This window comes from Psammomys obesus, unplaced genomic scaffold (genome assembly GCF_907164565.1).
Source record: "Psammomys obesus unplaced genomic scaffold, mPsaObe1.curated_primary_1811, whole genome shotgun sequence".
In the NCBI taxonomy this organism is placed as follows: domain Eukaryota; kingdom Metazoa; phylum Chordata; class Mammalia; order Rodentia; family Muridae; genus Psammomys; species Psammomys obesus.
In genome coordinates this window covers 2,862,075-2,884,521 of record NW_026592636.1, presented here as the reverse complement: position 1 = coordinate 2,884,521, position 22,447 = coordinate 2,862,075, and the positions used below count along the sequence as shown (strand labels likewise).

General features: G+C 50.0%; 2 protein-coding genes across 2 annotated transcripts in view; one reads left to right on the top strand and one right to left on the bottom strand.

The window, feature by feature from the left end:
• Positions 1–3,032: 3,032 nt before the first annotated feature.
• Positions 3,033–11,942, bottom strand: Mrpl21 (mitochondrial ribosomal protein L21). The gene is made up of 7 exons (XM_055614769.1): positions 11,814–11,942; positions 10,121–10,178; positions 8,967–9,052; positions 7,279–7,442; positions 6,615–6,667; positions 5,397–5,500; positions 3,033–3,249 (listed from the first exon to the last, which is right to left on the bottom strand). Exons 1-7 carry the CDS (start codon positions 11,911–11,913, stop codon positions 3,185–3,187), a joined length of 630 nt encoding a protein of 209 aa, XP_055470744.1. The 5' UTR covers positions 11,914–11,942; the 3' UTR covers positions 3,033–3,184.
• Positions 11,943–12,039: 97 nt separating this feature from the next.
• Positions 12,040–22,447, top strand: part of Ighmbp2 (immunoglobulin mu DNA binding protein 2) — a 22,704-nt gene continuing 12,296 nt past the window's right edge. Inside the window, exons 1-7 of the mRNA XM_055614741.1 lie at positions 12,040–12,281; positions 13,389–13,558; positions 15,041–15,230; positions 15,405–15,502; positions 18,231–18,394; positions 20,578–20,778; positions 22,086–22,233. Coding sequence (XP_055470716.1) covers positions 12,196–12,281; positions 13,389–13,558; positions 15,041–15,230; positions 15,405–15,502; positions 18,231–18,394; positions 20,578–20,778; positions 22,086–22,233 — 1,057 coding nt within the window. The 5' untranslated portion in view covers positions 12,040–12,195. The remainder of the gene's footprint in view (positions 12,282–13,388; positions 13,559–15,040; positions 15,231–15,404; positions 15,503–18,230; positions 18,395–20,577; positions 20,779–22,085; positions 22,234–22,447) is intronic.

Below are 22,447 nucleotides of genomic sequence, written 5' to 3'. Positions count from 1 at the left end.
CCACCTTCTAAGTACTAGGAACACAGGCTTGGTGTTTTTCCCCCTCCAATTAATTAATAAAATTTTAAATATTTATTAATTATATATACAGTGTTCTGCCTGCATGTCTGCCTGCAGTTCAGAAGAGGACACCAGATCTCACTATAGATGGTTGTGAGCCACCATGTGGCTCCTGGGAATTGAACTCAGGACCTCTGGAAGAGCAACCAGTGCTCTTAACCACTGAGCCATCTCTCTAGCCCCTGACTAATTTATTTTTATTCTATGTACATTTGTATTTTGCCTGCATGTGCAAGGGAGTAAGATCCCCTGGAAAAGGAATTACAGACAGCTGTGAGCTGCCAAGTGAGTGCTGGGAATTAAACCTGGGTCCTCTGGAAAAGTAGCCAGTGCTCTAACTGGGCTATCTCTCCAGCCTCAACCCCAGTTTTGTTTTTAAAATTATATTTATTGGGGCTGGAGAAATAGCTTAGCAGATGAGAGTGTTTACTGCTTAACAGGAAGTAGGGGCACAAGCCTTTAATCTCAGCACTTGGGAGGCAGAGGTAGGCAAAACTCTGTGACTTCAAGGCCAGCCTGGTCTACAGAATGAGTTCCAGGATAGCCAGGGCTACTCAGAAAAACCCTGACTCAAAACCAGAAGGGGAAAAAAAACCCCGTTTACTGCTCTGGTGGAGGACTAGTGGTTGGTTCCCAGCACCGACAGGGCACCCCACCTGTGACCCCGGGTCCAGAGGACCCAGTGACTTCTCTGGTCTCTGTGGACGCCTGCACACGGGTGGTGCACATACTCACACATACACAGGTGAGTGAAGCCTTTAAATTACAATTCCCTTTGTTTGGAGATCAGGAGACAATCTGTAGGGGTCAGTTCTATGCGTATTTGGGAGACTGAAATCCTCTTATCAGCAATCTCATCCGTCTGCAAGAGGTTGTCTTAAATAACAGACAAACAAGCTGGTGAGATGGGGGCTTGTCACCTGAACTCAGACACTTCTTCTGTTCAATTTTGGACACAGACACTAATAATAACATTTGAAACCACAAACAAGCCAGGCGGTGGTAGCGCACACCTTTGATCCCAGCACTCGGGAGGCAGATCTCTGTGAGTTTGAGGACAACCTGGTCTACAGAGTGAGTTTTAAGAGAGCCAGAATTACAGAGAAACCCTGTCTCAAACAACAACAAGAAAACAAAACAAAAACCACCCACAAAAAGCAGTTCTGGGAATGTTGCTCAGCTGGCAGAGTGCTGGCCCAGCATACACCAAGCTCTGGATGCCCCCCCCCCCCCCCGCACTGCAAGAATAAAGTGAGTGTGTGTGCACCTGTGATACCAGTAGTCTGGAAGTGGGGCAGGAGGAACAGATTCTAGATTGTTCTCTGCTATATACTAGGCCTGAGGCCGGCCTGGGATACACACCATCTTTAAAACAAAACAATGAAAGTACAGATGTGTACAAGACTTAGTCGAGGGATATTAGACCAGTGGGGCTCAGAGACAGTGTTGAGCTAGCAGGAGGAGATAGGAGAGAGCTGGCTTCCAGGTTCCAGCATGAGCTATGAACGGCTAGAGGAATTCGTTAGACGTTGGGCTGGAGAGATGGCTCAGTGGCTAATAAAGGACCTGAGTTTCACAGCACCCAGGCAAACACACAACTGCCTGTTACGCAAGCTCTTCGGCGGTCTACAACACCTCTGTCCTTGCTCATAGCAGACATACACACAAATGATAAATAAAGGAGGCTGGGCCGGGGACGGCTCAGTGGTAAAGCACTTATTGCACAAGCCTGGAGACCTGAGTTCTGAGCCCCAGCACCACGGATAAGCCATGTCTGTAAGCCCAGTACAGCTCCAGGAAACGAGAGGAGACAGGAGAGTCTCTGTGAGCTCCATGGCCGCTGACCTGGCGGATATAGTCTTAAATGAGCTGTAAGGCAGGTCCAATTCCCAAGAATGTTCACTGTGGCATATATGTGCACATACTGATTGACTGACTGACTGACTGGCAGAAGTTGCAGGTTGCTGCCATGGCTAAATGGCAGGGAGAGCACTCCACACCCAAGGCCTGACCACCTAGGCTGTGTCAGCAGAATGGGGCCTCAGACAGTGCTAAAGGGCTGCTCTCTAGCACCTCCCTCCTCTTTCAGGCTTTAGGACTGAGGTAGCCAGTGGCGTGCTGCCCCCTGCTGCACACGAAAGGAGCTGCAGGGGAACCAGTCTTCAGGGCTCTGCCTCCTACCCCAGTCCAAAAGCCCCACTCTGTCACAGCTCTTCCCCCATCTCCAGAGAAGACTCCGGCAGTGCCTGTGGATGGCCTGTGGTTCCTCGCTGACTCCATGCTTCTGGCTACAGTCCTTAGAGCCTGGGTGACCTTCCTGGTGGTCTTCCCCAAGGTGGGCCTGACTCACAGGGTACAGCCTTGGAGACCTAAACCCTTCCTAGGATCAGAACTCCCTTCTGCCTCACCCTCTGCCCTAACCCTGACACTGTCTCCAGAAAGCACTGTGCTCTCTGCCATCCTGCTGGAGCACTGACCACCTGAATTGTAACCTCTGCCTGACGGAGCGATGGAGGAAAAGGACAGCAGTTAACACTCAGCATAGATCTCCTGGCCAGGAGAAGTTTCCACCTGGAGTAGGGTCCTGAGACAGGGTCATATAGCTCAGGGTGGCCTAGGACTTACCATGCAGCTGAAGATGACCTTGAACTTGGGATCCTCCTACTTCAGCCTCTGAGAGCTGGGACTGGAACCCAGGGCTTCCTGCATGCCAGGGAAATGATCTGCCACACAAGCCACATGCCCAACTCCAGCAGCTATCCTGGTAACTCCTGGTCTTGCCCACTTCTGTCCCTGCCACAGCTGCCAAGAATACCTTGCCTGTCTGTACAAGCAGCCAGCTTGGCCCAGGGTTGGGGTGGGGACTGGTCAGTCATTTCCTCCAGGCTGCTAGGGATCAGGGTGATGGCTGTTTAGACATGAACGTCCCCCACCAATCAGGCGTGAACTGCCTTTAACTGCAGAACACAGGCTCAGTCTCCTACAAAATACTTTATTTGCTTTCATTATCAGACAGGCTCTTGCTGTGTAGCCCAACCTGGCCTGGAACTTGTGATCTCCTGCCTCAGCCTCCTGAGCGCAGACCTGAACTTATTTTTATGCTTCTTAGATATCCACTCTGTGGTCACAGCAACTGAGGAGCAATCTCAATGGTGTTAATCCGGAGGACGGTCTGTGCGTTCACAATGACTGAAAGAGAGAATGAAAGAGAGAACCCTGTCACAGGCTGAGCCTCATCTCCTTCACAGACACTTGTCTCGAGGGTTCTGCCCAGGCACCAGCTCACCCCAACAGTGCATTCCACCTGGCCCCTGGCCATGTCCATTTCAGATGTGCACAGACCGCCACCTTACCCACTTCACAGGCTCCACCTACAGTTGGAAATGCTGGACCCCCAGTGGCCTATGGCCAAGGGTTTGCTCCCACAGCCACAATGGCCTTAAGGCTTCAAGGGCAAGATGGACCTGTCACTCTGAGTGACAGGGATGGGAGATGCTCCCTCCTAACACAGACTGTGATATTGCTGACTGGGATAGGACCTGAGACTACATTCCAAGCCACTGTAACTGCCACTGTTATTTGGGGGGGGGGGGGGGGGGGGGAAGGGGGGAGCTGATTAAAAATTTCTTAACCAGCCTGATCTACAAAGCAAGTTCCAGGATAGCCAGGGCTATATATAGAAAAACCCTGTCTTGAAAAACCTAAAAAATAAGGGAAAAAAACTTTTTAAAAAATTGCATTTATTGTGTGTGTGCATGCAGGTTGCCACATTGTGAGTATGCGTATGTGTGCATGCACAGACAAATCAGAAGAAAGTTTGGGGGAAGTCAGGAGTCTCCTTCCACCATGTGGATTCTGGAGTGGGCAAGTGTCTTTAGCTGTCAAGCCATCTCACTGGTCCTGGGCATGGCTTGAAATAGGTTCTTGCTGCCTGGGAACTCTGCCTCAGTCTCTTCAGTGCTGGGCCCACAAGTGTGAGCAGATGAGCCTGGCCTCATCTGCTGCTGAGACACCCCCAGAGACAGATTCTGCAGCCACTCTGTTGGGCCCTACCCTCCGGGCCCCTCTGCCTTGCGGGGATTGGTGTTCCATGGCTCTCTAGTTGTTCGTGGACCGCCTGCTGCTTTGAGGACACATCAGAACAAAGCAGGCAATGGGGGATGGGCCACATCTATTAGCACCCCTCTCAAAGATGAGGGGGTAGTGGCATCTGCCCTTGGGACCCCTCACCCCCACCCCAGGGAAGGGAGACTGACTTGAGGGGCAAGGGATACCGGTGTTCCCTCCTTCCCTCCACAGTCCACCTGGCCTTGGCACCACACCTGCTCCCTGGCACTGTTCTCCCATGACTTTCAACATCACAGAGGTTTCTTGCTGAGCCAGACCAACCACTGTCTTGCCCCCACCCATCCCAAAGGGAAGCAGTACCCTGAGAAGTCACCCTCAGACTCCACCTGCCCTCACCTCAGGTCAGCAGCCTCGTGGCCACTCCTTCCTGTGGGAGAGCATGTCTTTGTTCCTAGAACAGCCGTGGGGCAGCTTTCAATTGATGCTGAGGGCCCAGATTGCAGCCTTCTGTTGGAACTAGGCACTGTGGCCTCATCCCAGACACCCCTAAGCTGGTCATTCCCTCAGTCTCTCTCCTCACACTGGCTCTGGGGCCTCTTGAGCATTCTCGGCTTCCAGCCTTCAGATGAGCACTGTATCAAAAGCCTCCACAATTCCTTAAAATTCAGCCAGGGGCCATGGCCTGACCATGCAGAGGATGTTTGTATTTGGCACCTCCACGACACTCTTGGGCCCATTCCTAAAGGGCTAATGCAGACAGCATCAAGAGGAGAGAGTGTGGATTGCTTAGCCTCACCAACTGACTTCAAGGAGCACAGCTGACTGTCTGCTTCCTGCAGAGGTCAGGGACCTGCTTCTGAGCATCTAATCATGTCTCTCTTTGAAGTATCTGATGTCATATGCACAAACGTGCTGACAGCACAAAGCTGCCTGCCAAGAGCTTCCTGTCCTGTCATTACCACCTAAGCCCGACCTATGCACGGAGTGTATAGGTCAGCACATTTGGGAGTTGCTTCCAGTATCCAAGGCAATCCACTATACCATTGCTATCCCTCGGTGTCTCAAGGTGGGGGCCACGCCAGGTTCACATGCTGGTCTGTATGTTGTAATGGGACAGCGAGTAGTCCTGGGGCCCTCACACCACAAAACGCTGGCATGACTTTACGGATGACATCACCCTAGCATTGCCCAGCTATGTGACAGGGAACATGGTGACAAACACAGTATGCTGGGTGCACGGGGCCCCAACAACGCTGTCCCACACTTACTTTTTTTCCTTCTGAAGTTTTTCCTTTTCTTAAATTTCATGTTGATTTTGGGCCATGACTCTGTCTTTTCAATGACAGTGGCTTCAACTCGTACGAGATCTTTTCTAGAAAGAAGGAAAAGGAATGACATGGTGACAGTGCAATTCCTTAATTGCTTTTCACCTTTATTCACAACTTGGTGAAGCTTCCCAAAAAATTCCTGGTTTTGCAATGGGGTCTCATGCACCCTAGACTGACCTTGAACTTTTACATCCAAGGAGTGAATCTGACCTGACTGCCTGCCTCTGCTTCCTGTGTGCCCCACATCTAGTTTATTCATTGTTAGCATTTTGAAAACAGCAAGAAAGTATAATGAACAGTTTAAAAAAAAATCTTTTAGTCAGGTGTGGCTTTTAGTCAGGGAGGCAGGGGCAGGGTGGCCACAAATTCAAGGTCAGCCTAGTACACATTGTGAGTTTCGGTCTAATAAGGGCTACACAGTTAAACTCTGTCTTAAGACATGACCCCCCCCCCCCAAAAAAAAAAAAAAAAAGCAAAACAAAACAAAAAGCAACTAACAACAAAGAAAAAAAAATTAAACATTGTTTGTGGTGTTGAGACACAACACAGGGCCTCAATCTTAACATGTAGCTACTCTATCCCTGAGCAGAACCACCAGCCCTTAAGATGATCTGAAAGGCTACATGGCTGCCAGCTATAGTCCTGCACTATTTTAATCCCAGCACCCAGGAGGCAGAGGCAGGTGAGTCTCTATGAGTTCAAAGCCAGCCTGGTCTACATAGTGAGTTCCAGGACAGCCAGAGTTACATAGAGAGATCCTGTCTCAAAAAGCCAAAAGCCAAATGCAAAAGAAAAGAAAGAGAGAGAAAGAAAGAGAGGGAGAAAGAAAGAAGGAAGGAAGGAAGGAAGGAAGGAAGAAAGAGAGAGTGGGAGAGAGAGAGAGAAAGAAAGAAAGAAAGAAAGAAAGAAAGAAAGAAAGAAAGAAAGAAAGAAAGAAAAGAAAGGAAGGAAGGAAGGAAGGCTATACTCTAACAGATCCGTGACTGACCTGGCTGGGTGTCTGCAGGGACACCACGCACCCTCCAGAACTGTACAAGAAGCTGTTGCATTTAACTCTCACAGTGAAGTGTGGCAAGGCCCCTGGGCCCGATCACACTGTGTCCAGTCTGTAAGGCAGCCCAGGCAATGGACCAAGCCCAGAGTTTAGAAGCTCATTACCTGAGGAGTGGCTTGCCAAGGAGTGTGAAGTTGTCTGCCCCGACCAGCAGGACCTAAGATAAAAGGTAGCATATTTAATCTCTAGATCCTCACCACAGTCACAGGAAGCACTGGGAGCAGGCGCTGTCTACATGCTGAGCCTGGACAGGAAACTGAAAACACAGGCCCAGGGCCCACAATGGAGGGAGAGAAATGATCTCTGCAAGCTGACCTCTGACAGCCCCCCCCCACCCCGGAAAGGTAGACGCTGGAGGATCAAGAGTAGTCTTGTCTACATAGTAAGTTTAAGGCAACCCGGGGTACAGGAGACTTTGTCTTAAATATAAATAAAATGATCAGTCTGAGCTGTTTCGGCAACCATCACTGCTGCCTGCACACCATTATGCTGTTGGACCTCCCCAGCCTCCCCGAAAGAGCAGGTGCTAGAAATCTCCCTCCAAGCTCAACTGGTGGCTTTACATCTGTGATTGGGCCTATGGAGACACAGCTCAGCCTAATTGCCTTCTTGTCAGCCCTGGCTTCCCTTTTGCTCTGCCCCAGACTGATTCCACTCCCTTTCCACTCTGGCAGGGACTCTTGTTTTTCAGTGCAGCTGAGAAAACCCTCTCAGTGATACTCATTGGGTACCTGAGGCCCTGAGTTCACAAGGCAATTTGCACCTCACCTTCTCCAGCCGAATCCTGTCTCCACACTTGATGTCCAACTCATTTTCAATTAGAATCAAGTCCTCAGCAGTCACTTTCCATTGGTGGCTGGCAAAGTGCACGACAGCAAAGAGCCGGCCATACTGGCCCCTGGCGATCAGCTCATTCACCTTCCTCACAACCTCTGCAGGGCAATAGCGGTGGCAATCACGCACTGGACAGGCTGCTGGCTGTCCACTGGGCTCCCTTGTGGGGAGTCTCCTGCAGTCTGTCTAGCCCCGCTTACCCACCCAATAGGCAGGTGGGGAGTGAGACTGGTGTGCTCAGGAGTGCTGGCAGATGTGTTACTTCTGTAGTTCTGGGGCACAGCCCTCATCTTGTCTTGCTTTTTTTTTTTTTAATCAGTTAAGAACAAGTGCATAAGTGGAGTATGATGACGCCTATAATCCCAGCATTTGGGAGGTTGAAGCAGGACTACAGTGAGTTTGAGTCCACGCCGGACCACACCCCACGGTGAAAAGTGTGCAGTCTAAGAAGTGAGGAGACCGTCCTTCTGCAGCCCAAGGAGCCAAATTCTATCTCCCTGACCTGGCAGAGCCTCCTGGGCCCCACACTCCTTCTCTGGCAGTGCCACCTGCCTTCCCTCCACATTCCTCTGTTCCCGTCATCACCACTCTGGCTCATGTCATAGTCTCTCAACAGATACCCATTGGGCACAGACCCAACCCCTGGGCCAGGGGCTGGACATGTAAGATGGACATGACAATTCCTGCCCTGGAGAAGGTCAAGGCCAAAAGCAGCTCCTGGCATCACCATGAGGATGAGCCTTCAGTGTCTGGCCAAGTTAGATTGAAGATATTCAGAAAACAACAAAACACAACACCCAAACCGGTACATGCACCAAACACACATAGACCTCTCCTGATGGTGGTACACTGAGCAGTGAGGGAGCACTGACACAAGTCTGTGCCGGACGTGCTTCTGAGAGGACAGGCAGGGTCTGTACAGGCTGCTCACAAACATTGCTGTTCCACGTCAGGGTACGGCAGTCATGGATTCTGCTATCTGTGGAAGTTCTCCAACCAAGCCCAGATCCCTAGGGGTGACTCTATTTATCTTGGGCAGGACCTCAAACAGTATTTTAAAACACCAGGAGATTCCCTGAAACGATGGAAACGTCTAGCTTTTGGGAAACTCTGATGTGACTTTTCAGCTGGCGAAAGCCACGCTGCCTTTCCTGACATATAGCCCAGGCTGGATGTGAACTTGTGCGCCTCCCAGCTGAGTACTGGGATGACAGGTGCGCACTGACACAAAGCATAGCTGAAGATGGAGGAGCACCCACTACCCCTCCCATCAGCCAGCTGCTTTCCAGCCAATGCTGGAAGGCTGTTTATCACATGAAGGCTCATCTTAAATGCTGGTGTTAACCAACCAACCAGGAGGACTCACATGCCCTGCAAGTTCAGAGCACTCATACCTGCCATCTTTCTCCACGGCAAGGATTACTTCAGTGGCTCACAGGAATGGGCACAGGTGCTGCCCATTTGTTTTCCTTTTTAGTCTTTTTTTTTTTTTTTTTTTTTTGAGATAGAGTCTCGCTTTGCTATAGCCTAAGCTGGTCTCAAACTCGCAGTAGTCCTTTTGCCCAAGCTTCCCAAGAGCTAGGGCTACAAATGCCATACTGCCCTGCCCCTGCAAAGTCTACCTGCGTGGTGTCTGGTCTCTTCAACAGGGTCCGGCAGAACCACTTCTGGCCAGGGTGGTGAACTCAGGGAGGTCTTAGGAACGTATCTGCAAAAGCATTTCATAAACACACATCACATGCCCAAGGCCTCAGGAAACAGCTGTGCAGTGAGCATCAGGAGGATATGTGTGCAAGCTTGCTATGGAGGGGTATAAGACCCACAAGGATCACGCTGACTCTTTAGCACTAACAAAGGCATTCCAACCAGTCTATCTCCAGGGGAACGTGCAGACCTCAGACCTAAGCCTTGCCTATCTATGTCATTCACAAGCACACAGGATGGCTCTGTACACATCTGTGCAACGAATGGACACTTTCCTAAAATACCAGTTCTTAGAGTGCCTAGGAACATGAACTCCATTGTTTGTGGCTAGGCAACGACCTTGAGGGACCAGGAATAGCTGGAAGGAGACCCTGTACTGGGTGCCATTAGGTCCGTGACTGAACCAGATGAGGAACATGGAAAGAGGGAGCTGGAAAAATGAAGCCTGGCAGGAGGGCTGGACCTGTCACAAGAGAAGTGGAAGAACAGGCTGCTCAGTGAAATGCCACTTGGGGTTTTTTCATGTTTTCAGACTCTGTTTTGTAATTTTTCCTTTTGGGAATCAAACAGGCTTCTGCTGCTGAGAATGGTTTTGCAGGGCCAAACCATTTGTATGTCAGATGTTGTTCTGGGGGTATGCATATATGTAATGCATGCATGTATGCATGCATGATTTCTGTTGCAGATAGAACTGTATGTATACATGTATATGCATTTATGCTAAAGGTGGAACTCAAGGCTTTAAGAATGTTAGGCCACCATGCTATCACTGAGCTATAGCATCCCCTCCACCCCAACTCCATCAAAATGTAGAGAAATTTATTGTTGTTGTTTTTATTTTGTTTTAAAGACAGAGTCTCTCTATTATGTAGTCCCTGCTATGTAGACCAGGCTCGCCTCAAACTGATAGAGATCCATCTGCCTCTGCCAATGTCTCCTAAGTGCTGGGATTAAAGACTTGTGCCACCAATTCTATTGTCATGTCCAGCTTCAAATGTAGAGAAGTTTTAACTTGAAAGTAACATTTCTACAGATGAATGGAAAAATCACCAAACCCACATTTTGGTATTACCTTTGTGGATATGAAGCACTCTGTGAATTGAACCGTTGACAAGCAGACCAGAGGGAGGCTATAAGAACAAAAACATGGTGGGCAGTTAATGTGATGAAATGCACAGACCTGTTGCTGGTGTCCATTTAACCTACTGTATCACAACCTGCCTCTGAAAAAGTCCGGGTGAGGACTGGGATGGCTCAGTGGGTAAGGTGCCTACTATACATGTGTGAGAACTTGAGTTTAGACCACCAGCATTAAAACAAAAAAAGCCTGGCAAGCACCACCCTTCTGTTACTCCAGCACTAAGAAGTGGAGACAAAGGGTTCGGGGCGGGGGGGGGAGGTTGTTGACTAGCCAGTCTAAGCAAATATCGAACTCCGGGATCAGTGAGAAACCTTTAGAAATAAGGTGGAGAGGTGCTGCAGAGATGCGTCAGTGGCCAAGAGTACCTACTACTCTTGTAGAGGACAAAGTTTGGGTCCTAGCAGCTACACGGCAGCTCACAAAAGCCTGCAACCTCAGCTCCGGGGGATCTGTGATAAACCAGTGTGCTTCCCTCTTAGGCTTGAAAGCCATCTTCCATCTAAAGCAAAACTAGGTTTGTTCCTGCTTATGATTAAATCAGTTTCTCAAGGATTGGACTGTGCCCCACCTATAACCTTAACTACAAATGGTTCTCTACTGCCTGTTCCAGGAAATGGCAACCATGCCTTTGTTTTACAAGGTTAGGACCCCCTTGCACTCACACCTTTGTTTCAGGAGGCTGTTATGACCAACTTTGTTATGCTTATGCTCTGCTGCTGTAACCCCCACCTATTTGCCTGCCAAACCCCCATTTGGAAACCCCCTACTCCTGAACTATAACAACCCTTATTTCACACATGTCCAATGTTGACATCTTGAACCCTGCCTTGGTGGGAGGTAGCCTATGTACACAAGTAAAAAAGTTTGCGTCAATTAATTTGGCCATGATGATTTGGGTCAGTGGTCTTTCTCCTGGCATCTACGGATTAACATCTCACCCCCTCTTTTGGACTCCAAAGGCACCTTCACTCAAGTGCACAGATAAGGCACTCACACACATAAACATCACCATAAATCTAAAAAGAGGAGGAGGAGGAGGAAGAAGAAGGAAAAAAAAAAGAGGAAAAGAAAGAAAAGGTCGAAGTAATAGTGGTCACCTGACATTGTCATCTGGTTTCCACACGGGAATGTGCACCTATCTACACATAAACCAAAAGGGCCGGGCCAATAAAACTAAACACACGTTACTTAGTTACTAGTTATGTTTCAAGATGGTTCATCCCATGGTCTAAGGTCCTAACATTAAAATTACTCACTCCTTTCTTCAATGTCATTTTTCAGATCCGAGGGTGAATAGCAGCCCGAGGACAATGGTCCACATTCAGGCGTTAGAGCCCTACTTAGCAGCTTCTAAATCGATTTTCTCTTACGTCCCCATTGTATGACCCTGAGTGAGTCACTTCTCTAAGCCCATTTGCGTCTCTGTAATACAGGACCTACACGTAAGTTTAAGAGCGCTTGTCAGTATTTAACAACGAACTGAAGGAACCGTACTCCAAATCCTGTGCAATATTCAGGACACACGCAACCAATGCATCAGGCACCAAGGTGGACTCAGATACACATGCGGCAAACGGCGGGCGCACCGTTTGTTTCCTCCCTCACCGGACCTCCCTGGTCTCACCAGATCCGGGTCCTGTGGGTCCCAGGATGTTGCGGCTACACACAGACAGCAGCCGCCCAAAAGCGCCTGGCAATACCGAGGCCACTATGTTAGCCGCCATTTCCCACGGTCCCAACCGGAAGCGGAAGCTCCGCGAACCTAGTGCGTCGACGGACTAACCCGGTAGGGAACAATTGGAGGAGAGAAACACAGGTCCTACTGGACTCACTAGCTTGGCAGGGAACACAGGAAACGAGTGGGTCCGGAATCACTGCCCGGGCAGAGAGCACAGGTCCTTTGCGGACTCTGGCCCGGTGGGAAAAACGGTCCGACGGGAACACGGGTCCTACAGAACTAACTGGCCGAGCAGGAAGCACCAGTCAGGGGCTGCACGGTGGAAGAGATGGCCTCCTCCACTGTGGAGAGTTTTGTGGCCCAGCAGCTGGAGCTGCTGGAGCTGGAGCGGAACGCCGAGGTAGAGGAGCGCAGGTAGGTTTCGCCGCGGGTCCCCGGGCCTCTGCAGCTCTCTTAGGTCGCTGCCCCGAGACGGTCTGGTATTTGCGGCGGGGCGGAACTGGCAGGGTCAGTGGGCAGCATGCAAAGTCAGCGCTTGGCGAAGACTGCAAAGCGGTGTTACTAGGACGTCGAGGCAGAAGGATCGGGAGATCAAGGTCATCATTGGTTATGGGTTAGCCTGAGCTACAGGAGACCCTGTAATGAGACTTTCTCCCCCCCCACACACACACCAAGGCGGGGGGAGAAAAGAAGAGCCCACACGGTTCTGTTTGGGATGATCAGAGCTAGATGGGGGAGTGGGAGAAGTTTTCCTTGGGAACCGGGGAGGTGATATACCTGAGCACAGCCTCCTAGAGGAAAGTGGATGAAGCCGATGTTATGTATGGTGCCTGAGCATTCCTGAAGAGCCAGCTTGTTTCTGGAGACTGTCTACAGGTCTGAAACAGACAGAGCCCGGGCTTCTGTACTTCGCAGGGCCGCCCCTATAATGCATTTCCCTAAGTACAGACAAAGGCTGGTGAATTGACTGGCCCAGGGTAACCCACGTGGAGGAAGGATTTGAAGCCAGTCTGTGAGATTACAGATGCGACCGTTGTTTGGTCGAGAGCCTGTTCAGTCATGAGGAAGGGTTTTTGCTGCTCTGGCGGTGTGACTGTGGGATCATGTTCCAGACTTTGCCTTCCTTTATCTGTAAAGGCAAGTGATTGCCACACCACATGCTTGCTCTGAGAGCGAAGTCATCTGCTCCAAGTCAAGCTAGGGCCTTGAACCACAGTTAGGATGTTGGGGTAAATGGTAGAAAGGGAGGCAGGTATAAATGGGAGGGCCCCACAGGACTTGTTGACAGATGGCAACGAGGCGTGATAATGCTTTGTGTCGGCTCACCTGGAGCAGGTCAGGCAGTACCTGTCTTGGAGCTGTGGGAGGGGCAGGGTTGGAGCCGAGTAGTTCCCTATTTCCTTTGGGGTATACTGGGTGACTGTAAGAAGAATTCCTTGCCTGATTTCTTTCCCTGCATAGGTAGGAAGAGGTGAGGGTACAGGTGCAAACAGTGAAGCTGCTCTCCTTGCTGCCTTCTAGGTCCTGGCAGGAACACAGTTCCCTGAAAGAGCTCCAGAGCCGAGGGGTGTGTTTGCTGAAGCTCCAGGTATCCAGCCAACGCACTGGGCTGTATGGACAGCGACTGGTCACCTTTGAGCCCAGGAAATTTGGGCCTGCAGTGGTGCTTCCCAGTAATAGCTTCACTTCTGGTAGGTGTTTGCTGTAGGCTTCTATTGGCTACTGCTGGTGTTCAGATCAAGGCTTGTGTACTCCCAAAGGCTGGAGGACAGACCCAGATGGAGTACGGAGCACAGCAATGAAAGCTTTCTACTTAGAACTCTGTCAGCATAGCTGGCTTTGTTTGTTGTTTTGGGACAGGGTCTGGAATGTACTATGTAGCTGAGGATGACTTTGAAACTTGAACTCCTGATCTTCCTGCCACTACCTACCAGGTGCTGGATTATAGGCCTACACCAGCATGCCTGCTTTTTTTTTTTTTTTTTTTTTTTTTTTTGGTTTTTGGAGACGGGAATGTGACTCAGTGTTAGCCCTGGTCCATCTGGAACTTTCTGTGTAGACCAGGCTGCACTAGAAGTTGCAGTGAGTTTTCTGTCTCTGCCTACCGAGTTCTGGGACTGCCAAGTATGCGGAAACACATTTGGCTGATAATACACTGTTTTTTGGTTGTCCAGATTGGCAGCTTTCTCTTTGCAGTGTGTGGGATGGAATCCAAGGCTTCTGGCATGCTGAGCAAGCACCCTGCCATTGCACTGCACTCTGAAGCTTTTTGACCACATGCTAGGGATGCAAGTTAGCCTCAGCCCTGAAAACTGAGAGCCAGAAGTGCTGGCCTGTTTTGAGTGGTAGCCTTCGATTACATTGACTTCGTAGACTCTTGTCCCAACAGTTGTCAGTTCTCCTTCTGGGTTTGGAGAAGATAAGATGGGAGGGGTGGGAAGGCGGTGAAGGAACCTGCTGGTGAGTGTCAGACCAAGCAGAACTTGAGATCTTGACCTTATTAAAGGAGCTACATTCAGTATGCCCCCTTGGAAGATGGGAACAAGAGTGCCTGCCACTGTCAGGTGTGGGGGAGCAAGATGGAGCCTGTGCAGTGTCTTCCCTGAAGCTGTGTGAAATGACTGGCATGCAGAATGATGGTTGGTGGAATTGGACCTCTGTGTAGAACATCAACAAGCTGAATTGGGTGTGTGTGGCTGTTGACCAAATTCAGGGGATGTGGCTACGGATCTTCCGGAGGACAGTCTCAAGTCTCAGTCACTCAGAAGCAGCAATCCTGAGATGAGGGATCCTGCATGAGGTGGGAGCCTGACACACAGCTCAGCTTCTGTTCCAGGAGCATTCTTGTTATATTCTGTTTGTCTTTCTAAAGTCAGGGAGGAGATTCAAGGCACAGGTGAAGCTCACACGTGGGTGAGGTATCTTGAGGGAGAAAGGTGCTTGCCACCAAGCCTGACTGATAACCTGAATTCAGTACCCAGGATCCACATGATGGAAGGAGGGAACCAACTTCTCACACATAAGCACCATAATACACAGAGAAAATAAATAAATGCATGATGTGAGATATATATATGCACACATGTGCAGACATAAGCATGCATATATACACTATTTAAAATATTCTGGAAATAGTCATATACCGTAGTATTTATCTGGGTTTGTTTTTTCAGGTGATATCGTGGGTCTATATGATACTAATGAAAGCAGCCAGCTGGCCACTGGGGTCCTGACCCGCATTACCCAAAAATCAGTCACAGTGGCCTTTGATGAATCTCATGATTTCCAGTTGAACCTGGACCGAGAAGATACCTACAGACTGCTGAAGCTCGCCAATGATGTCACCTACAAGCGTCTGAAGAAGTGGGTATTCCTGACTGGACAGAAGAGGGCCATTTCCTTGGGTGGGACTTGTGGGCACCCTTATTTTTGTTGAGGGAGGAAGTGGGCTGTCTGCTAAGGAGGTGCTGGGTGCTCTCAGGTGATGCTGTCCCTCAGCTGTCCCAAAGAGCTCACTTTGGCTCTGGTTCCTCACAGAGCACTGATGACACTGAAGAAGTACCACTCTGGGCCAGCATCCTCACTCATAGACATCCTGTTGGGCGGCTCCACCCCCAGTCCTGCCACTGAAATACGTGAGGATTTTTAATTTTCCTTTATAAGATTTATATTTTTATTTCCGTGTGTGTGTGTGTGTGTGTGTGTGTGTGTGTGTGTATGTGTGTGTACACGTGTGCATGTACACTGAGCACATTGCTTGGGAAGGTCAGAAGGGGCCACTGAGTCGCCTGGAGGTGGAGGTGGTTGTGAACTGCCCAACATGGCTGCTGGGAACCAACCATGGGTCCTCTGCCAGTACATGCTCTTAACCACTGAGACATCTCTCCATCTTCAGCTTCTTAATTTCTTGCCTGAAATTATGGAGAACAGTGTGACTGTGGGCTGATTCAGTAGGAGTTTACATTAAGTTTGAAATCTCTGCTTTGCTATCTTTGGATATGTTTCTCTGAGTGACTTTCAAGCTCTAGACTGTCTACACTGGACTCAGTACTGAGTAGTTCTCGTTGCAGAACTTGCTGCATAGCCAAGGTTGGCTTTCAACTTCTGATCCTTCTGCTTCCACCTCCCAAGTACTGGCGCTATAGGTATGCACCAACACACTGCCTGCGTGTTATATATGTATATGTGTGGTTGTATACACTTGCGTGCACCTGGGGGTTATGGCCAGAGGTTGCTTCCAGGTGTCGTCCTCAGTCCCTTTCCACCCTTTCTTTTATCTGCTTATTACTGTGTGCATGCTGTGTGCATGTGGGGATCCACTCCGTGAGTTGGTTCTCTCCATCTTTTACTGTGTTCTAGAGATTGAACTCAGATGGTGAGGCTTGTGTGACAAAGCCTTTACCCTGGGAACCGTCTCACTGACTCCAACTAATTTTTGAGAGTCAGGGTCTCTCACTGAACTTGGAGCTCACTGACTAGCTAGGTGAACTGGCCAGTGAGTCCCAGGGACCCACCTATCTCAACATCCTGGGGCTAGGACTGTAGATGCACTTCACTGGGCCCAGCTTTTACATCATGGTTTTGGAGACCTAAATGCAGATTTTCCTGCTTGTGTGGCAAGCGGTTTACCTACCGAGCTATCGTCCCAGCCCCACACCACATTTTAAAATGATATTCTGATTTTTTTTTTTTCAAGATGTTTTATGGCCTAGCAGTGGTGGCGAGTACAGGCAGATCTCTGAGTTAAAAACCAGCCTGGTCTACAGAGTGAGTTCCAGGACAGCCAGGGCTACACAGAGAAATCATGTCTCAAAACAGCAACAACAACAAAAGAAAGAAAAAAAGAAAGAGAAAGAGAAAGAAAGAAAAAGAAAGAAAAAGAAAGGAGATAGGTCTTACGTAGTTCAGGCTGGTCTCAAACTTACTACATGGCCAAGAATGACCTTGAACCCCTGACATGTCTCTACCTCCTGAGTTTTAGGATTATGAAGATGTGCCATCATACCCATGTCAGAAATATATTAGCTGCCGTTAAAGGCAGGTGTGTCCTGATTGTAGCATGTTATTTAATTAACATGCTATGTGCTGTAGAATGTGCCAGAAACTGGGGATTTGTAGTCCATGCTTTGTTCCCTATTCTTTCTTTGTAATGGTTAATAGGCTCCTTGCCTCTCACAAGTCCGGGTCAGTGCACTTTTCCTAAGAGCTTGGTGCACTCATCTGCTGGGTGTCTTCGAGTGGACGCCAGACAGAGCTGAGCATAAGAGCTCGTCAGGACTGGAGTACCTTGGTGGGGAAAGCACCTGCTGTGTAAACGTGAACTCCTGAGTTCTAGCATTCCTTCATGAGACAGGAGGTAGAGACAGAATTCCTGGGAGCTCAGAGGCCACCTGATCTGGCCTCTGCAGTGGTGAGCAACAGATCTCGTCTCAAACAAGGTAGAAGACAAAGAGCAACACCTGAGGTCCTCTGACCTCTACAAGGATACTGTCTGTCTCACACACAGAGACACAAACCCATATACATGCGTATGCACACACACGCAGGTGATTTTTTAAGAATGCATTGTTAATCATCTGAGTCTTCCATTATCCAAAACAAAGACACAGTCCTTGTTCTTTGTCATTTTTTGGTCACTTAAGAGTGATAAATGTTGGAAATGACTATGTGAAGGAACAGTTCCTTCACATCTGTTATTCTAGAGTGTGAATTGGCAAAGTTCATAAGAAGCAGGTTGTCAACATCTAGACATTGGGGCCTTATAATCCCTTTATAACTCACCCTATGGTGGCGCTCAGCAGCCACTAGTTGGATTATAATCAAATGGTGTGGTGCTTTCTTATAAAATGAGAAGAATCCAACAGCAGGCTGAATGTTGGTTCCTGTTCCTGGAGAAGTCTTGTTTTGAAAATGAGGGTTTAGGGCTGTAGCCCAATTGTGAGAGGGCTTGCTCAGCACCAATGAAACACTGGGTTCCATCCCCAGGTACGGTGGTAGAGTTTATAATTCCAGCCGTGGGAGGAGGGGTAGAGGCAGGGCATCAGAATGTGCAGAATTATCTTCATCTACAGAGAGAGTTTGAGGCTAGCCTAGGGCTTATATGAAACCTTGTTGTAAAAATAAAACAACAACAACAAAGGCACAAGCACACATTTAATCCCAGAACTTTGAGGCCGAGGCAGGTGGGTTTCTGAGTTTGAGGCCAGCTTGGTCTACATAGTGAATTCCAGACCAGCCCAGATTACAGAATGTCTCAAAGAACGAGAACACAGAATAATTCCGTGCAGTGCAGCTCAGCCTGGGCTCCAGCCAGCTCTGTGCACTACCTATTTCTGATGGCTGACAGTGGTGTTTCTCCTACAGCCCCACTGACCTTCTACAACACAACCCTGGACCCTTCCCAACAAGAAGCTGTGTCCTTTGCACTGGCGCAGAAAGAACTTGCCATCATCCACGGGCCTCCTGGCACTGGGAAAACCACAACCGTGGTGGAAATAATCCTCCAAGCTGTAAAGCAAGGCTTAAAGGTGAGCAGAGGGCTTTCCCTCCTCATCCATCCCTGTAGCTCTGGGTTTGTCAAGCTCTTCACTCACAGTCCAGCATGGCTGGTCAGGACTGGCCCAGGGCATTTGCAGGTTGAGTGGGCTGCTGCGCCCTGCAGGTTCTCCTAGCATTGCAAAGCAGGAACACCTGTCTGGATGCGTGGGGAAGGCTTGGGAGTCCTAAAGGTTGTTCAGCCTTTGTTGTCAGCTGGGCTCCCTCAATTTCCACACTCGCTGTGCTCTTGCTTTGAGTCCAGGTCCACAGTGGTGCCATGGAATTGAGCAGGGTCCCTTAAGAAACCTGCAGCAGGTTGAGGCAGATGGTAGGACTGTAGTTCATCAGGCACGTGGTTAACTCACAATATACATATGTACTGTGCATGCTCTCCTGCCCTTCTGAGCCACGGAGTACTGTTACGTGCTCCTGTTCACCCACATTGGTGTGGGCGCCCTGGTCCTCCAGGCATTCTGTACACTGTCAACAACCACACAAAAACCTGAGTGCTGGGGACCAGGAGACTCACCATGTAGAAAAGGCAACCAAGAAGCAGCTGTGCCTGGTTGTACGTTAGTGACCACATGAGCCGAGGGTGATTGGCAGAGCCACCTCTCCCCAGAGCTGCAGGGAGACCTGTCGCTGTCTGTGTCCACCAGTGTGTCTCCAGAGTGCCTTTGTGGATGTTTGGAGCCAGCAGGAGATGCTGACTTCGTAATGGGAGGCACAGAGGGTGTTGGCTGGTGCCTCCAGGTCAGCGTGTAGTGAGGCTGGTGCACTAGTGTTCAGAAGGGCGCACCGGAACACGTGGGCAGGATTGGATTGACGGAGAGTGGACTCTGCAAGATGGAGCCCACCCGAGCCCCTTGCTTCTGGCCCTAGTTACATGCTGGATATTTTTGTTTTGTTTTGTTTAAGTAAAAAGGGTTTATTTAGTTTTATTGTTGCGAAGGAGAGACAGTGGCCAGCTGTTGCCTTGCTGTGGCAGTGTGCAGTCTAGAAAAGGGAAGGGAAGCAGGAGCTACGCATGTATACTGGGGCTGTCTTCAGGATGTTGGGTTAGCTTTGTGGGAGGTGCTCCTGTTTTGGATGCACTTCCTCACCTCAGCGTGAGAATTCCCAGATCGTGATTCTAGGAGAGTTCCTAGAATGTCCTGGGGCACCAGCTCTCAGGTCCCAGACGGGAGCTATTAGTATACAGCAGGCTTCTCTTCACCTCCCATAACGGGCTTCCATGCTTTCCATAGACTGGCTACAATTTCAGAATACAATCCAATCTTGTTTGCGCTGTGCAAGCAAGACGGACAAACAAGATGCAGAAGTCAGAAGTGTGTTTCATAGGCTGCCAACTCCAAAAGTTGGGAGGGGGAACTCACACCATTGGCTAGCGGGAAGTATAGGGTCTCTTCCCAAAAACCACCTGCAGCTGGGGGAGGCACTCTCACCTGGTGAAGCCTTGCTAAAGCCATAACTAAACTCATGGCTGTGCTGGCCACTTTACCAAAATGCTGGCAGACAGGAGGTGGTAAAAGAAAGTGGGTTAATGTTGGCCAAAACTGGGGAGAGGAAACTCCACAGCTTCTCTGGCTTTCCTCTACCTGAATCTCTCTGTCCCTCTCTCCACCCCCTCTCTCAGCCTCTCCTCTCTCTTTCACTCTCTGTCACTTTCCCTCCCTCTCTCTTCTTCCTCTTTTTCCCTCTCCACCTCCCTTTTCCCCTTCCTCTCTTTCTTCCTCTTTCCTGTTCTCCCTGTTTTTCCCTCCCCTCTCCCTTTCCCCTTCTTTTTACCTCTTCTCCTCTTCCGTTCTCCTTTCCCCCTCTCTCTAGCTTCACTATGTGGTGTTGAACCCACACTGACCTTCCGGCCTCAGCCTCCTGAATGCTGGGGTCACAGGTGCACGCCACTGCATTCATGGCCCTTGGAGTCTTCAGTGCAGTCACAAGCCAGCTGGCAGCATTCAGTGCTTTGGAGATGCATAGGCGATAGATACCTGGGTTCCAGTTACGGGAGATGGCCTGGGTTGAATGCCATGCACCTTTGAGAGCGTGTATTTACTCTTTCACCTTATCAGTGCACACTCTCTGTCCTTTAAGGGGTGTTGTTTGGTTTAGTGTGTTGGTGACTGGCTTTGATTAAGAAAGAAGTTGCTGGAAGCCTGACTCTGCTCCCCAGGTTCTGTGCTGTGCTCCCTCCAACATCGCTGTGGACAACCTGGTGGAGCGCCTGGCTCTGTGCAAGAAGCAGATTCTGCGCCTGGGCCACCCTGCCCGCCTCTTGGAGTCCGTTCAGCAGCACTCACTGGACGCAGTGCTAGCACGCAGTGACAATGCCCAGATTGTGGCTGACATCAGGAGGGACATCGACCAGGTCATTGTAGGTATCATGGAGCCAGTGACCCTGGCATGAGCTTGTCTGAGCGTCAGTCTTTAAGGAGTCAATGTTCTGTTGTGTCCAGGTTCCTCCTGCTTATCTGCCTGTCTGTTCACTTAATAATTTATAATCAAGGGGCTGTGGGCATGGCTCAGGGTTCAGCGCCTCCCTAGCTGGCACAAGGCCCTGGCCACAACCCCAGCATCACATAAAATTGAGCATAGTGCCTCAGGCCTGTCACCCCAGCATTTGGGAGGTAGAGGCTGAAGGATCAGAAGTTCAAGCTCATCTTGGGTTGCAGTGAGCTCAAGACCAGCCTGGGCTACCCAAGACTGTTGGACCACACTTTAGTTTGGACTGTTTGCTGCGCATGCAGGTAGAGAACTACACTGGGCATGTAGTAAGGATCCAGCTGCTTTGGGGGTGTGGAGTAGGTGAGAATGTGTCCCTGGGCTGGGGGTGGTGCTGGGCAGAGTGTGGGGCCCTGGAAGCAAGCATTTCATCAGTGCCTCCTCTGTGCTAGCCAGGTGGGCTGGCTGATGCTGGCAAGATGAAAAATACTCAGAAAAGCAGGTCTCTTCAAGAATTGTTGGTCCATTTCCCTACCCATCCCAGGGACACCAGGGCTTGCTGAGCAAGGTGGTGGTGGTGGGCTCCAGGTGAAGGGGCTCTGTTCTAACAGTTGGTGCTTATAACCTGGATCTCTAATTCACATGCCTGTCTGAGTTTTCCTTAGTTTCCTGAGCTCAACTGTATTCTCCCATTCAGCAATCCCCCTGCCTCACCTTGACACTCCCTTTTGGCCTCAGCACTGGGGAGTGATGGCAGCAGAGAGGATGCCACGGCCAGGAGTCCACTCACTCTGGGAGAATGGAGGCTGCATGGTGCAGATGTCAACCTGGGGCAGATGGTGTGCAGGGAGATGGGAACAAGGGTACTTGTGCTGCCTGGCGCTCAGGCAGCATACTGTGCCACCCCTGCCCACATGTGGGCATCAGCGAGCTCAGCCTCTGGTTGAAGTTTCCACCGGAGTCCAGGCTGGCACTTTCTTGTCTGGAACACCAGCTGTCTGTTGTCCATGGTCACAGTTACAGCTGCTAACTCTCCCTCCAGCCCCTTGGTCGGGGGGACCAGCCTCTGTGGCAGGTGGGGTTTGAGGCACTTATGCGGCTGTGTGCCTCCTTCACCATGATTCTGCTGTTTAGTGCTGTCCCAGGAATGTGCTGAGCTGGATCGCTGACAGCCTGGGAGCAGGGTGATGGGAAAGAAGTGCCAAATCCTGGTGGAATAATCACAGACTCTTCTCCTAGGGCAAGAACAAAAAGACCCAGGATAAGAGAGAGAAAAGTAACTTTCGAAATGAAATTAAGCTGCTAAGGAAGGAACTGAAGGAGAGGGAGGAAGCAGCCATAGTCCAGAGCCTCACTGCGGCAGATGTGGTCCTAGCCACCAACACAGGTGAGAGTACAGCCCTCCTGCCGGCATGGCCTTGGCCGTGGAGTCTGCACCCAGCTGCTGCTCTTCCTGGGCCTCACAGAGCCACTGGGCTGAGATTCCAAATGTAGGGAGCCTTGCAACTCAAAATCAGTGTCTTCCACGGGGCTGTTCTGAGTGTTCTCTCTTGCTTGTGTGTGTGTGTGTGTGTGTGTGTGTGTGTGTGTGTGTGTGTGTG